The following is a 14,618-nucleotide window of genomic DNA, read 5'->3' on the forward strand; positions in this document are numbered from 1 at the left end:
TATGCAGCTGCTCCCCACTAGCTATTTTACATTTAGTAGTGTATATATGTCCATGCCACTCTCTCACTTTGTCCCAGCTTACCCTTCCCTCTCCCCATGTCCTCAAGTCCATTCTCTAGTAGGTCTGCGTCTTTATTCCCATCTTGCCCCTAGGTTCTTCATGACCATTTTTTTTTTTTTTAGATTCCATATATATGTGTTAGCATACGGTATTTGTTTTTCTCTTTCTGACTTACTTCACCCTGTATGACAGTCTCTAGATCCATCCACATCTCTCAAATGACCCAATTTTGTTCCTTTTTATGGTTGAGTAATATTCCATTGTATGTATGTGCCACATCTTCTTTATCCATTCATCTGTCGATGGACACTTTGGTTGCTTCCATGTCCTGGCTGTCTCTTTTCACTATTGAGGTGTAAGAGGTCTTTATATATTCTGGACACAAGTCCTTCTCAGATATATGATCTACAAATAGTTTTTCCCATTCTGTGCATTGTCTTTTCACTTTCTTGATGATATCATTTGCAGCAAAAAAAGTTTTAAATTTTTATATAGTCCAATTTATTTTTTGTTTTGTCACTTGTGCTTTGGTGTCATATTTAAGAAACCACAGCCTAACCTAAGGTCACAAGGACTTACTGCTGTTTTCCTTGAAGAGTTTTATAGTTTGATTAGCTCTTACATTTAGGCTTATGATCTAATTTGAATTAATTTTTGTGTATGCTGTGAGATAGAGGCCCAACTTCATTCTTTCACATGTAGATATCCAGCAGGGTGTACTAACACTATTTGTTGAAAATATTTTCTTTCCCATTTAATTTCCTTGGGACCCTTACTGAAAGTCAATTGACAATTTTCCTGGTTATTTTTTGCATGTTTGTTTTTCCATATGAACTTTAAAATCAGTCTGTCTAACTCAAAAAAATAACTTAGATTTTTTATTAAGGTTGCATTGATTTTATAAATTAACTTAGGGAGGATTGACATCTTCATGTCTTGCCATTTGTTTAAATCTGCTTTAGTATCTTTTAGGGGTGTTTGAAAGTTTCGTTGTATAGGTTTTGCACCTTATTAAATTTATTCCTAAGTATTTAATCTTCTATTTTGCTGTTGTAAATGGGCTTTTCTCTAACATTATGTTCTGTTTACTGTAAGTATACAGGCATACCTCGGAAATATTGCAGGTTTGGTTCCAGACCGTGGCAATAATGAATATTGCAATAAAGCAAGTCACACAGATATTCTGGCTGCCCAGTGCATGTTTATAAAATTATGTTTATATTATATTGTAGTTTATTAAGTGTACAATAGCCTTATATATAAAAAATGTACATACCTTAATTTAAAAATACTTTATTGCTAGAAAATGCTACCCATCATCTGAGCCTTCAGTCATTCTCTTCTTGCTGGTGGAGGCTCTTGCCTTGATGTTGATGGCTGCTGACTGATCAGGGTGGTGGTTGCTGAAGGCTGGGGGGGCTGTGGCAATTTCTTAAAATAAGACAAAAAGGAAAGAAATTTGCCACATCAACTGACTCTTCCTTTTGTTGCAGGAAGGGGGACTCCTTCCAGGGCCCGAGAGTGGGCTCTTGTCTAACACTTGGAAGTGAATTGTCCGAGGAGACACACATGCTGACAAAGCAAGAGACTTTATTGGGAAGGGGCGCCCAGGTGGAGAGCAGCAGGGTAAGGGAACCCAGGAGAACTGCTCTGCCACATGGCTTGCAGTCTCGGGTTTTATGGTATGGGGTTAGTTTCCCAGTTGTCTCTGGCCAATCACTCTGACTCAGGGTCCTTCCTGGTGGCATGTGCATTGTTCAGCCAAGATGGATTCCAGTGAGAAGGATTCTGGGAGGTTGGCAGGGCATATGGACTGGAGTCTCCTCTCTCCTTTTGACCTTTCCCGAATTCTTCCGGTTGGTGGTAGCTTGTTAGTTCCACGTTCCTTACCAGGACCTCCTGTTGTAAGATAATTCACGCAAATGTCTACTACCTTGCCTGGCCAGGGCGGGCAGTTTCGGTCAGTGGTTCCCCTAACACTTTCATGAACGATTTCTCCGTAGCATGCAACGCTGTTTGATGGCATTTTACTCACAGTAGAACTTCTTTCAAAATTGGATTCAATCCTTTCAAACCCTGCCTCTGCTTTATCAACTAAGTTTATATAATATTCTAAATTATTTGTTGTCATTTCAACAATCTTCACAGCATTTTTACCAGGAATAGATTCCATCTCAAGAAACCACTTTCTCTGCTCACCCATAAAAGAAACTCCTCATCTGTTAAAAAGTTTTATCATGAGATTGCAGCAATTCAATTACATCTTCAAGCACCACTTCTAATTTTGCAAAAATTACCAAAATGTGACACAGAGACACAAAGTAAGCAAATGCTATTGGGAAGATGGCACCTAAAGACATGTTTGATGCAGTGTTGCCACAAACCTTCAATTTACAAAAATGCAGTTGTCTGTAAGACTCTATAAAGCGAAGCAAAATAAAATGAGGTATGCCTGCATTATGAAAGCTGATTTTTGTTTGTTAATTTTAAATCCTGCTCCTTCAGTGAATTCTTTCACTGTTTGAGTTAGTTTTATAACTGATTCTCTGGGGTCCATGTACACTATGACCTACAAATAGTTACTGTTTTACTTCCTTTTTTTTTTTTTTTTTTTTTTTTTTTTGCGGTACGCGGGCCTCTCACAGCTGTGGCCTTTTCCGTTGCGGAGCACAGGCTCCGGACGCGCAGGCCCAGCGGCCATGGCTCACGGGCCCAGCCGCTCCGCAGCACGTGGGATCTTCCCGGACCGGGGCACGAACCCGCGTCCCCTGCATCGGCAGGCGGACCCCCAACCACTGCACCACCAGGGAAGCCCTGTTTTACTTCTTTTATGCCTCTTACTGATTTCTCTTATTTAACTGCCTTGGCGAATTTACCTCTAATATAATACTGAACAGTAGTGGAGACAGTGAGGATGCTTGCCTTGTTCCTGATCTTAATGGATATGTCTGTAGTGTTTTTCCATTTAAGTAAAACACTAACTTTGACACTAAGATATATACTTTATTGAGTTAAAGTATTCTTCAATTCCTACTTTCTTGAGTGTCTCTATCATGAATGGGTACTGAATTTTGCCAAAGACTTTCTCAGCAACTATAGAGATAACCTGATGAGATGTTTTCCTTATACTTATTAATATGACATATGATATTAATAGATTTCCTTCTATTATACTGATGGGGCCAAGTGTGCCACTCTGACGTGGATTATTTTGAGCTAAAAACAATCAAAGCACAAAAGACTCAGGAAGAACCTTTGAACTTCCCTCTTAACTGCCTAAAAGAATTTAAGATATGAAGCCTGTCCCAGGAAGAAGCTATCACCATAGATAACTATGGTTAAGTATTAGGTGTGGTAGAGGGAGGAACCTAGCAATGCACATTTGATCAAAGTCCTCTCTGTGTCCCACTAGCTTTGGGCAAGCATTTGTTAACCAAACATTAACTCTTTTTATCTTCCTGTGAATTACCTTACTTCCCCTTGAAGCTTCAGACCCCTACCGCCTTCTCCTTAGTCCAGAATATATACATACCTCACCTTGCCTTCTGTGAAATTCTTTATACTTACGTAGATTCCCATGCACATGTAATAAACTTGATTTTCTCCCATTAATCTGCCTTATATCATTTTAATTGCCAGACAAAAGAACAAAGAGGGGAAGGAGGGGAAATTTCTCCTCCCCCATAGTACCAACTTTGCACTCCTGGAATAAATCTAGCCTTAGAACTTTTACCTTTGCTTTTTCCCTCTGCTTTTCCCTGGTTTTCTTGTTTAGCCCCTTCATCTATTCAGATCTTAGCTAAAATATTACTTCCTCAGAGATGCATCCCCTGACTACTCAAGCAAAAGTCACCTTCCAGTCATCCTCCAAAACAGTTTCTTATTTTAATTTCCTACCTAGCACTTATATTACTAGCTGCTATTTTTCCTATATATTCCATATGTATATTCCTATATATATTTTCCTCTACTGTGATAGCACTGAACCTGTTTTGGGAGTAGATTTATTGCTGTATGCCCAAGATACACAGTACCTGGCACATGTTAGCCACAATAAATTTTGTGATAAATCTACTCCTATTTGGGGTTCACTGTTAGAAATCTGATCTTATCACAGAAAAAGAAAAGAATAACGAAAACCCACTTTCTCTGAATACATTTATTGAATAAATCTAGATTTGTCAACTTTAAAGAGAAAGCTATAAACTCAAAATTAAAATCAGCAAGTTTTTAGATAGCCTAAATCAGTAAATGGAACAAAATAACTGGTACCTTAAAAAATTATATTAATAATAAAACCAAAGTTCTCTTTCTTCCAGTTAACATTTTCAATTTAAAATTCTCACTAAAATTTGTTACAAAGTTTATCAGTATTGTGAAGTAGTTAACATTTAAATTGGATAAAGAACAAATCATCATAAATTGATATACTGTATCAATAAAAGCCAAAGGCATACTTCAACAGACTTTAATATTATAACTTAACCAGCAAAAAAAATTGTAACTCACAAAAATTAATTTTAAATTTATATAATAGATACATAAAAGATGAAAAGGTGGTAAACTCTCACGGTTACCTGTAAACGGTGATGATTTCTCTGAGTGTTTTATTTTTAGAAGTTTCCTATTAATAAATACATAACCACAGGGACAAGATTTACATGCAACAGGTACCTGGAGGGGAAAAAAATGGAAAAAAAATATTATTATTTTACTATTTATTAAACTTCTCAAGTGTTTATGTGGTCTCTTCAACTAAACAATAGTAACTTGAAGGTAGAAATCACATTTATATTTAAACTCCAACTCCTCAAAAATTATTTGAGATAAGAATCACTTCCTTCCCATTCTCCTTTACAGTTCCACACATATAGTAAATATTCAATATGTAAATGGCCAAGGGAAGAATGTGAAGTACAAAATTCATTTCCTAAAATGTCAATCTCAGAATAGTTACAACATGGATTAGATGAGAAGAAAGGGATTAATTAGAAAAATATTACATTTATCCCAGAATGAGAGGCTCTTGGCCCATTCTACAACAGCCCGTTCTGCAGTGCTGGCAGAGAGAATGTATTAAAAAAAAAACATTTGACAGATTTCAAAGGGAGGAAGGAAAAAGACGTAGACACGAATAGATTACTGATAATAAAACAGAACTGAAAATAAGTCTAAGAATTCAAACATGAGAGGGGAAGAGGGTCAGTGCCAATTACAGCAAAAGGACCATTCACAATAGCCAGTTTGAGGGAAAGGAACATGGAAGACTACAGAAAAGGTGTTGAGACATAGGTTCTCCTATTCTCTGCTTGAGGAAAGACCTTTAACAAATCCCATAAGCCCTGAAGGTTTCTGTTTCTTTTCTAAATTTCTTTACTACCTGAAGTAGTCCATGATTTTTACATATTTTTTAAGTGAAAAAACTATTATATCATTTAACAACTTCACTAAGGTATAATATACAATAAACTACATATATTTAAAATGTACAGTTTGATATGTTTTGATATGTGTACATGCCCATGAAACTATCACCACAATCAGGATAGTGAATATATCCATAAGACCCCAAAGTTTCCTCATGCCCCTTTGTAATCCCCCCTCCTACCCTTCCCTCTTAACATCCCCCCCTCAAAATCCCCAGGCAACTACTGATCAGCTTTCTGTTACTATGGATTAGTTTGAATTTTCTAGTTTTACGTAAGTGGAATCATAAGTACATGCTCTTTTTTTTGTTTACCCTCTTTCATTCAGCATAATTATTTTGAGATTTGTCCACATTGTTGCATGTAATAAGTTAATTGCTAAATACTATTCCATGTAAGGATATACCACAGTTTGTTTATCCATCAACTTGCTGATGTACATATGGAGTATTTCCAGTTTTTAGCTATTACAAACAAAGCTGCTATGTATGTAGCAAATACAAGTCTTTGTATAGACATACACTTTCTTTCCTCTTGGATAAATAGCTACTGGCTGGATTATATAGTAGGTAAGTGTTTAACTTTCTAAGAAAACTGCCAAACTATTTTCCAAAGTGGTTGTACCATTTTACATCCTCACCAGCAGTGTATAAGAGAGTTCTAGTTCCTCCATATCCTCAGCAACACTTGGTAGGTTCAGTTTTTAATTTTAGCCATCCTAGTGGGGTAGTGGGATCTCATTGTGGTAATATCCCTCATGACTAATGATGTTGAACATTTTTTCATGTGCTTATTGTCATCTATATGTCTACTTTGGTGAGGTGTCTATTCAAATTTTTGCCCATATTTTAATTAGATTGTTTTCTTATTATTGAGCATTGAGAGTCCTTTACCTATTCCAGATACAAGTCCTCTTATCAGTGGCTTTCAAAGAGCAGAACTTTTAATTTTGATGCAGTCGGATTTATCATTTTTTTCTTTTATGGATCATGCTTTTGGGGTGTAATTAACAAACATTTGCCTAACATGTTCACAAAGATTTTTTACTATTTTCTAGAAGATTCATAGTTTAAAATTTAATTAAATTAAAATGTATACTTAAAAATGGTTAAGATAAATTTTATGTCGTGTATCTTACCACAATAAAAACAAGTGGGAAAAAAGTTTTGTTTTTTGGGTTTTTGCATATGCATATCCAATTGTTCCAGCACCATTTGTTGAAAAAAAATATCCTTTCTCTACCACTGTCCTCACCCTACAGAGACGAACGGACCTCCTATCCAAAATTTGGTTCAGATGTTGACCCTGATGATACCACCCATGCACCTGGAGGGTATGTAAAGGCTTTCATAATGAGGCTTTTTGGGGAAGGGAAGGCTTTTTACAGGGAAGGCTCCCAAGGAGGTCCAAAATGGCTTGAGAGCAGAGAAAGGAGATTGGCTCTGTTTTTATTGTAGTTAGGGAAAAGGACTGGGGTGAGGGTTCCTGTATGTGAGAAGCTGTGGCTTACACGGTTTGAACTTTCTGCTGGCATTAAAGAAGAGAGTACCTGAGCTTTCTTATCAATTTCCCCAGATGTGGGACAGAAGGAGAAAGAAGTGCTGGGGCTTCAAAGCTGTTAACAATCAAATATGAAAAACGGAGTTGGGCATTTTATTACAATTCAATACTGATGTTTAACTGATGACATTTTACTTAATTGAATGTGAACTTGTTTAATTAAGCCATTTTGGCACTATATGAGGTTGGTAGCTTGAGACTAGTAAAGAAGGGGAGAGTTCCACTGAATGCCTCGTTCAGCAGCTCAGCATTGTGTATTTTGAGAAGTGAAATGAGTGCCTTGGTCACTATGGATAATGTACAGAACTCCAGAAGGAATAAGGAATGTCTTAGTGAGGCCTTGTATTGTGGCTTTAGCATGTGCAGAGAAATGTTTGGTTAATATTAGGTGTCTTGTGAGGCAAGAGATTCCCAGAAGTCTTTCTACCCAAAGGGGCAACCTTGGGTAAGGAGTTGTTGCTGCCACTGGCAAGACCAGACAGCCAAACTATTGGCCGTGGCCCAAGTCAGTAAAAATGTGGAGAGAACTAACTGTTGGCCAGAGCATCTAGTGCTAAGATAATTACATGAAGTTTGGCCAGTAGTGCTGACCCCTGGATCCTGTCCTTGATCAGGAACATCCTGCTTAAGGAATTAACAACAACAGCTTTCCCATGTGCTCCATCAACTGTGATGCCATACAAAACTGTACAAATTTCCTTTAGTATTCACTCAGTTGATCCCAAGGGGCTCCCCAAGTATCTAAAGGGTCCAGTAGAGGGGTGACATCCTCCAGCATTATAGCATCTGGCAAAGGACTGAGGACAAGGGAGACCAACCCCTCCTATAGGTGGGATATGCCAGAGAGCTCAGGTTTACTTTTGTTTTGGCAAGGAGGCCTTGATGAGGTACTGAGTTTACAGGGTACCGCTTCCATGACCCAAGGCATAATAGGCAGCTAAGGAGGGAGCGTCATGGGCTCAGTGCCTATAAAAGCCTCTAATTTCCAGGAAAATCAGTATGTAACCAGCAATTACTGCTAATGGTGTATAGCATGGGATCAAGGAGAGCAGTTTCTTGCATCAAAAGCTTACAATTTATGGCCATAATGGGTAGCCTAGAGACTTCAGGAGGTGTAGAAAGAGGTTGCTAAAGCCTCTACAGTGAAGGTCTTTGGGGCACTAATGTGACTGCCTGTATTTTGCAATTTGGGCAAATTCTAGAGCATTTTGTTATAGGGTCTCCATTCAAGGTATCTGTAAGTAATAGCATAAATGGGCTTAAGTAAAATTTGTAAATGAGGAATATGTTGTCTTCAAGAGCCCAAAAGATGTTAGGCTTATTTGAACACTGGTGAAAGAGTCAACAGCTATTTCTCTGTTTTTTGTTTTTTGTTTTTTTTTGCAGTACGCAGGCCTCTCACTGTTGTGGCCTCTCCTGTTGCAGAGCACAGGCTCAGCGGCCATGGCTCACGGGCCTAGCCACTCCGCGGCATGTGGGATCTTCCCAGACCGGGGCACGAACCCGTGGTCCCCTGCATTGGCAGGCAGACTCTCAACCACTGCGCCACCAGGGAAGCCCAACAGCTATTTCTTGATAGTATCAGGGACAGAGCTGTCCCAGCCTACCAAATAATTTTTCAAGACTTTAACCAAGATGGCAGGGCCTTGTACTATGGCATTATGTGTGGGGCAATGGCCCATGCCCTTTTTGTGAAATCCTTTGTTATTTGTATATCCTGAATTGAGTGTGTCAAATCAGTCCCCTTGGAGGAGGTTGACATCACTGTGATCTCACACCTATGCTTCTGGAAGAAGCTGGATACTTTTAAGACCTTGCATATAAAGACTGTGTGCGATGGTAGGGCTGTTGAGGTAGATAGGTAAAGGTGTATTATATTCCTTTGAAGGTGAAGGCAAACTATGAATGAGAGATTCTTGAAACAGGCACTAGCCAGAACATATTAGTCAAATCTATGCAAAGTATTTATGACATATTGATTGGAAAGAGTAAGTAATTTCAATAATAGTGTGTATAGAGGCCTTAAGAAGTAGGACCACGGCATTAAGGTTGTAGTAATTCACTGTGAAGCGCCATTCATTCTTTCTAAGTTTAAAAATCAGGTAAAATTGGGCTATTAAATGGAGAAGCAGTGAAGATAACCCCCCTTTCTCTAAATAAGTCTTGTATAACAGGTTTCAATTCATCAAGGCCCTGTTTTAATTTTTATTGAGCCATATTAACTATTTTAACTGGGGGATATGGGGAAGTCCGTGGGGTCCCATTTGGTCAAGCCGATTGTGCGTGCCATAGACTTACTTTTAATGTATTACTTGATAGCTCAGATCATTCATGCCCACTATGGGATATTTTACGGCAGTAGCCACTATGACTATAGGGAATTTAAGCAAAGCAATAGTTCTGATAGTACTCTCTGTGTGGTAACTCTACTAAAAGTATAGGGGTATCTTATTTAAATTTAGTGGGATCCCAGGTAGAACTATAATTGGAGCCCCAGTATTAATTAAGGCCATGAAGGTTTGCCAACTGGTATACTTCGGTATATATTAAAGTCAACTCAACCTATGTTGTAGAGGCACAAAGGGCAATCGGAGACCTTTTATCTTTTCATTGCACAAAACCTAATAGGAAATTTTGGATTACTAATAGAGTTAAATTGTGTACCTGTTTCAGCTTTTTGTTTCCTTGATCTCTCTGAGCTCTTAGCTCTGTCTCCTCAGCTCCGTCTCCTCAGCTCTTAACTCCGTCTCCTCAACTCTTAGCTCCGTCTGCCATACTACTGAGTTTCCTTTCCCTGTGCCACAGCCAGGAATTCTCTTAAGGTCGTTAGCTAGGGCAACCACAGGGCTCACCTAATTTGTTTCTCAATTCTCAGGGTCACTACCCTACATTGCCTAATGTCCAATGTATTGAAAACCATTGTCTTAAATGTTTCATCTGCTTTTTTTTTTTTGTGGTACGCGGGCCTCTCACTGTTGTGGCCTCTCCCGTTGCAGAGCACAGGCTCAGCGGCCATGGCTCACGGGCCTAGCCGCTCCGCGGCATGTGGGATCTTCCCAGACTGGGGCACGAACCCGTGTCCCCTGCATCGGCAGGCAGACTCTCAACCACTGTGCCACCAGGGAAGCCCTCATCTGCTTTTTATGGTTTCTTCAGGTGGGAAAATAAATCTGGTCTTTCATCATATTGCTTCTTGTTTAAAGGAAATTATAGATTCACATGCAGTTATATGAAATACTACAGAGAGAGCCCTTATATACTTTGTCTAGTTTCCCCCAACAGTAAGATTCTGTAAAAGTAGAGTATAATACCAGGATATTGATATGATACAATCCACCATGATCTTATTCAGGCATTTCATCATATTTTAGCACGTCAACCCCTGGCAAAAAAAAAAAAAAGCTTTTGAAGAGACACTGCCCCCAGGATCTCACTAATGATGATCCTTGAATTAAGAATTATTCACCAAAAACCAGAAATGATTTTCAAATACCAGCAAGAATAAGTTCAGACAGAAAACTGTAATTCCATATGTAAAGAAGTCTATTCTCCTACCGTTTTTCTTGCATAAAGCTTAGCTGTAGTGCTTTACATTCATGTATTTTTAAGATGCCTCATACTCTAGAATATAAACATTTTATCTAAACTAATTAACACTAAGCTAACTAAAATTCTGGTAGAATTCTTTTTCTTCAGTAAAAATACTGAAAAAGCAGATCTCTAGCTTGTATTTAAGAGGAAAAAAACTTTGATAACTGACTTCTAAATCACAACTGTTACTCCAGATACATCCAAGTCCATACTTTATTAAGTATATCATGTGGTTTTTTCTAATCACAAATAAAAATGTTAATTTTTGAAAAGAGGAAAATATACTAGAGATAGGTATGTTTGTCATTTTTTCAGTTTACATCTTTGTTCAAATCAAATTCAAAGGCATCAATTCATTTATTCAAAATTAAACATATCACCAAGAAAGTCATATATGCCTTCACTCAGAACTAGCAAAGACTGTTTTGGTTAAATGAGAAATGATACACAAACACTCACATTCAATTAATAGGTTGATTTCCATTACTTAATGAAAATGTTTAATGTAACATTCCTGCAACTGAGCTAATTATCATCTTCCAAGACAACAACAAGCAACTACTACCTCCACCAAATTCATTTATAAAAAGAGCTTCCTTTAGAAACAACTGTAAAATGGGTTGGACAAGTTGGATACTATTAATCCAAGAGTTAATTACACTACAATTTGTACTCTGTATTAAAAATATTAATGACTTGCTGTAACACTGCATTTCCAGGATCTTCTTTTAATTCAAAGTATCACTTGCTAATAATATCATTTGTGGGAACACTACATCAATTAATTCTTTGAATGTAGATTGTTTTTACATTTTTCTAAGTAAAACTGGAAACAAACAACAAGGAAAAAGTCCTTGTTTTATTTTGTTTCCTAGATTCAAAGGAGCTATAAAATAACCACATTATAAGTAAATCATTCCAATCCTTTATTACAAAGAGAACTGAAAATCACTGTCAGCAGACATATAATTCATAATGGGATTGCTCTGTGTCAAATAAAACATTCTCCAAATTAAAAAAAAATCTGCTTTATAAGAAAACAAAAAACATACAAACACACACCAAAAAACCCTAAGGTAATAATTAAAAAAACATATACACAAAAAATACTAAACAGAACAAATATTTTATGATTTCCCTTATATGAGGTAACTAGAATAGACAAATTCATAGACAGAAAGTAGAACAGAGGTTACCAGGGGCTGGGGGGAGTGGGGAATGGGGAGTTATTGTTTAAGGGTACAGAGTTTCAGGTTGGAATAATAAGAAAAGTTCTAAGAAAAAAAAAAGGTCATGAAGAACCTAGGGGTAAGATGGGAATAAAGACACCTACTAGAGAAAGAAACGAAATTGAGCTATTTGTAATGAGGTGGATAGATCTAGAGTCTGTCATACAGAGTGAAGTAAGTCAGAAAGAGAAAGACAAATACTATATGCTAACACATATATATGGAATTTAAGAAAAAAAAAAGTCATGAAGAACCTAGGGGTAAGACAGGAATAAACACACAAACCTACTAGAGAACGGACTTGAGGATATGGGGAGGGGGAACGGTAAGCTGTGACAAAGCAAGAGAGAGGCATGGACATATATACACTACCAAACGTAAGGTAGATAGCTAGTGGGAAGCAGCCGCATAGCACAGGGAGATCAGCTCGGTGCTTTGTGACTGCCTGGAGGGGTGGGATGGGGGGGTGGGAGGGAGGGAGACGCAAGAGATATGGGAACATATGTATATGTATAACTGATTCACTTTGTTATGAAGCAGAAACTAACACACCATTGTAAAGCAATTATACCCCAATAAAGATGTTAAAAAAAAAAAAAGAAAAGTTCTGGAGACGGTTGGTGGTGATACTTATACAACACTGTGAATGTACTTAATGCCATTGACCTGTACACTTAAAAATGGTTAAAATGGTAAATTTTATGTTATGTAGATTTTATTAAAAATTTTTTAAATGCTAGAAGGCTAGCAATAATTTTGAATACTATACACTCATAACCAAGGTGACTTGGTCAACTCTGAGTTATATGAATAATAGATGTGACACACCTTGGAAATGAAAAGCATAAATGATGTTGATGGATATTTCTCAACTTTGGCACTATTTTGTTTGTGACCAATAACTTGCTGTGATGAGCTGTCCTCTGCATAGTAGGATGTTTATCAGCATCCCTGGCCTCTTCCCAGTAGATGTCAGTAGCACTTCCCATCCGATTGTGACAACCAAAAATGTCTCCAGATTTTGCTGAATGTCCCCAGGGAAACACAATCACTCCTGGTTCAGGACTACTGGTTTAGATGATTCTGAACTACATTTTTAATACAGGTCTGCAGAGAATTTTACAAAGAAACTGAAATATTCTACCTCTTTCCTGTTTATAGTATTTCTATAACTATGTTTCTAAATTTTTTTAAAGGATAATATATTCAAATGGAAAAATTCCTTCAAACTTTAAAGATTTTATATATTATGTATAAAATACATATAAAAACTTAATATGATATACTTCAGGTATTGTAGAATCATCATAGTACTCATATGCAATATTCTAATATTCTTATTTGTTGTGTAGTCAAAAAAAAAAGTAAGAAACAAAACATGGCTTTCTGGTTTCCAATTTTTTTAACTTATATCTTAAAGAATTGTTTCTTAATCAAGTTTAGAAAAAAGAACTTCACCTTTAAAAACTTAGAAGACCTCAACTATAACATATTACTTTCTTCAGTTTTTTACTAAGAGAAAATAGCACATTTAAGAATCAACATGGGCTTCCCTGGTGGCGCAGTGGTTGAGAGTCCGCCTGCCGATGCGGGGCACAAGGGTTCGTGCCCCGGTCCGGGAGGATCCCACATGCCGTGGAGCGGCTGGGCCCGTGAGCCATGGCTGCTGAGCCTGCGCGTCCGGAGCCTGTGCTCCGCAACGAGAGAGGCCACAACAGTGAGAGGCCCGCGTACCGCAAAAAAAAAAAAAAAAAAGAATCAACAAGTTTGAGGGACTTCCCTGGTGGTCCAGTGGTTAAGACCCTGTGCTCCCAATGCAGGGGGCCCGGGTTTGATCCCCGGTCAGGGAACTAGATCCCGCACGGCACAACGAAGATCCCGCACGTGGCAACTAAGACCCGGCGCAGCCAAATAAATAAATAAATTTTTTTTAATAAATCATCAACAAGTTTGATTAAATCCTCATGAATATTCCCTTAAGAATTTACATTAAAAATTGAAACAATGTGCTTCAATGTACATGATATTTGTTACATTCAAAAGAATGTATGGGGCTTCCCTGGTGGTGTAGTGGTTGAGAGTCCGCCTGCCGATGCAGGGGACATGGGTTCGTGCCGCGGTCCGGGAAGATCCCACATGCCGCGGGGCGGCTGGGCCCGTGAGCCATGGCCGCTGAGCCTGCGCTTCCGGAGCCTGTGCTCCGCAACGGGAGAGGCCACAACAGTGAGAGGCCCGCGTACCGCAAAAAAAAAAAAAAATAGCATAATTAGCTCTCTCCAAATGAAACTGAGCTCTTATAATGACAAAAACTTCTAGTTGTCCTTAGGTTTTCTTTTCACCTTTAAGCCAGCATATTAAAAAATAAGCTTTTTTTTGTCCTGAAAGATTATTTCCTGCCAGGTGAAACAGATCAGGATTTACAATAGTTTCTGACCTGAAGAAACTGGAAGATATTATGCATACAATGTAAACCTAAACTTTTACTCAATTAATCAGAACAAATGAAAATGTTTTAAATATTGAAATATTTTCTTCCAAAGTAAAATTACTCAAGTCAGTTATGTCAGAACATAATAAATTTAATTTTAAGCTAAGAATTAGAGTTTAAATAGGTTTTCCTTACTTTGGAAAACCTCACCAAATCCTTTTTATACTATATACTGGCAGTGTTTATTGGCACTGGAACAACATCAACTATATTTCTCTTGTTTAATCTTTCTCTGATCACATTTCCACCACTGTCCATAAACC

The 14,618-nt window shown here is 37.8% G+C and overlaps 1 protein-coding gene across 1 annotated transcript in view; it reads right to left on the bottom strand.

Moving 5' to 3' along the window:
* LOC149744628 (uncharacterized) overlaps nucleotides 1-14,618 on the bottom strand; it is a 39,288-nt gene that overhangs the window by 7,627 nt on the left and 17,043 nt on the right. Inside the window, exon 5 of the mRNA XM_089902470.1 lies at nucleotides 4,639-4,735. Within this exon, the coding sequence (XP_089758596.1) occupies nucleotides 4,639-4,735 (97 nt within the window). The remainder of the gene's footprint in view (nucleotides 1-4,638; nucleotides 4,736-14,618) is intronic.

The sequence above is a fragment of the Delphinapterus leucas genome, chromosome 20 (genome assembly GCF_059928025.1).
Source record: "Delphinapterus leucas isolate spDelLeu-1000000601 "Yukka" chromosome 20, BTC_Dleu_Yukka2, whole genome shotgun sequence".
In the NCBI taxonomy this organism is placed as follows: domain Eukaryota; kingdom Metazoa; phylum Chordata; class Mammalia; order Artiodactyla; family Monodontidae; genus Delphinapterus; species Delphinapterus leucas.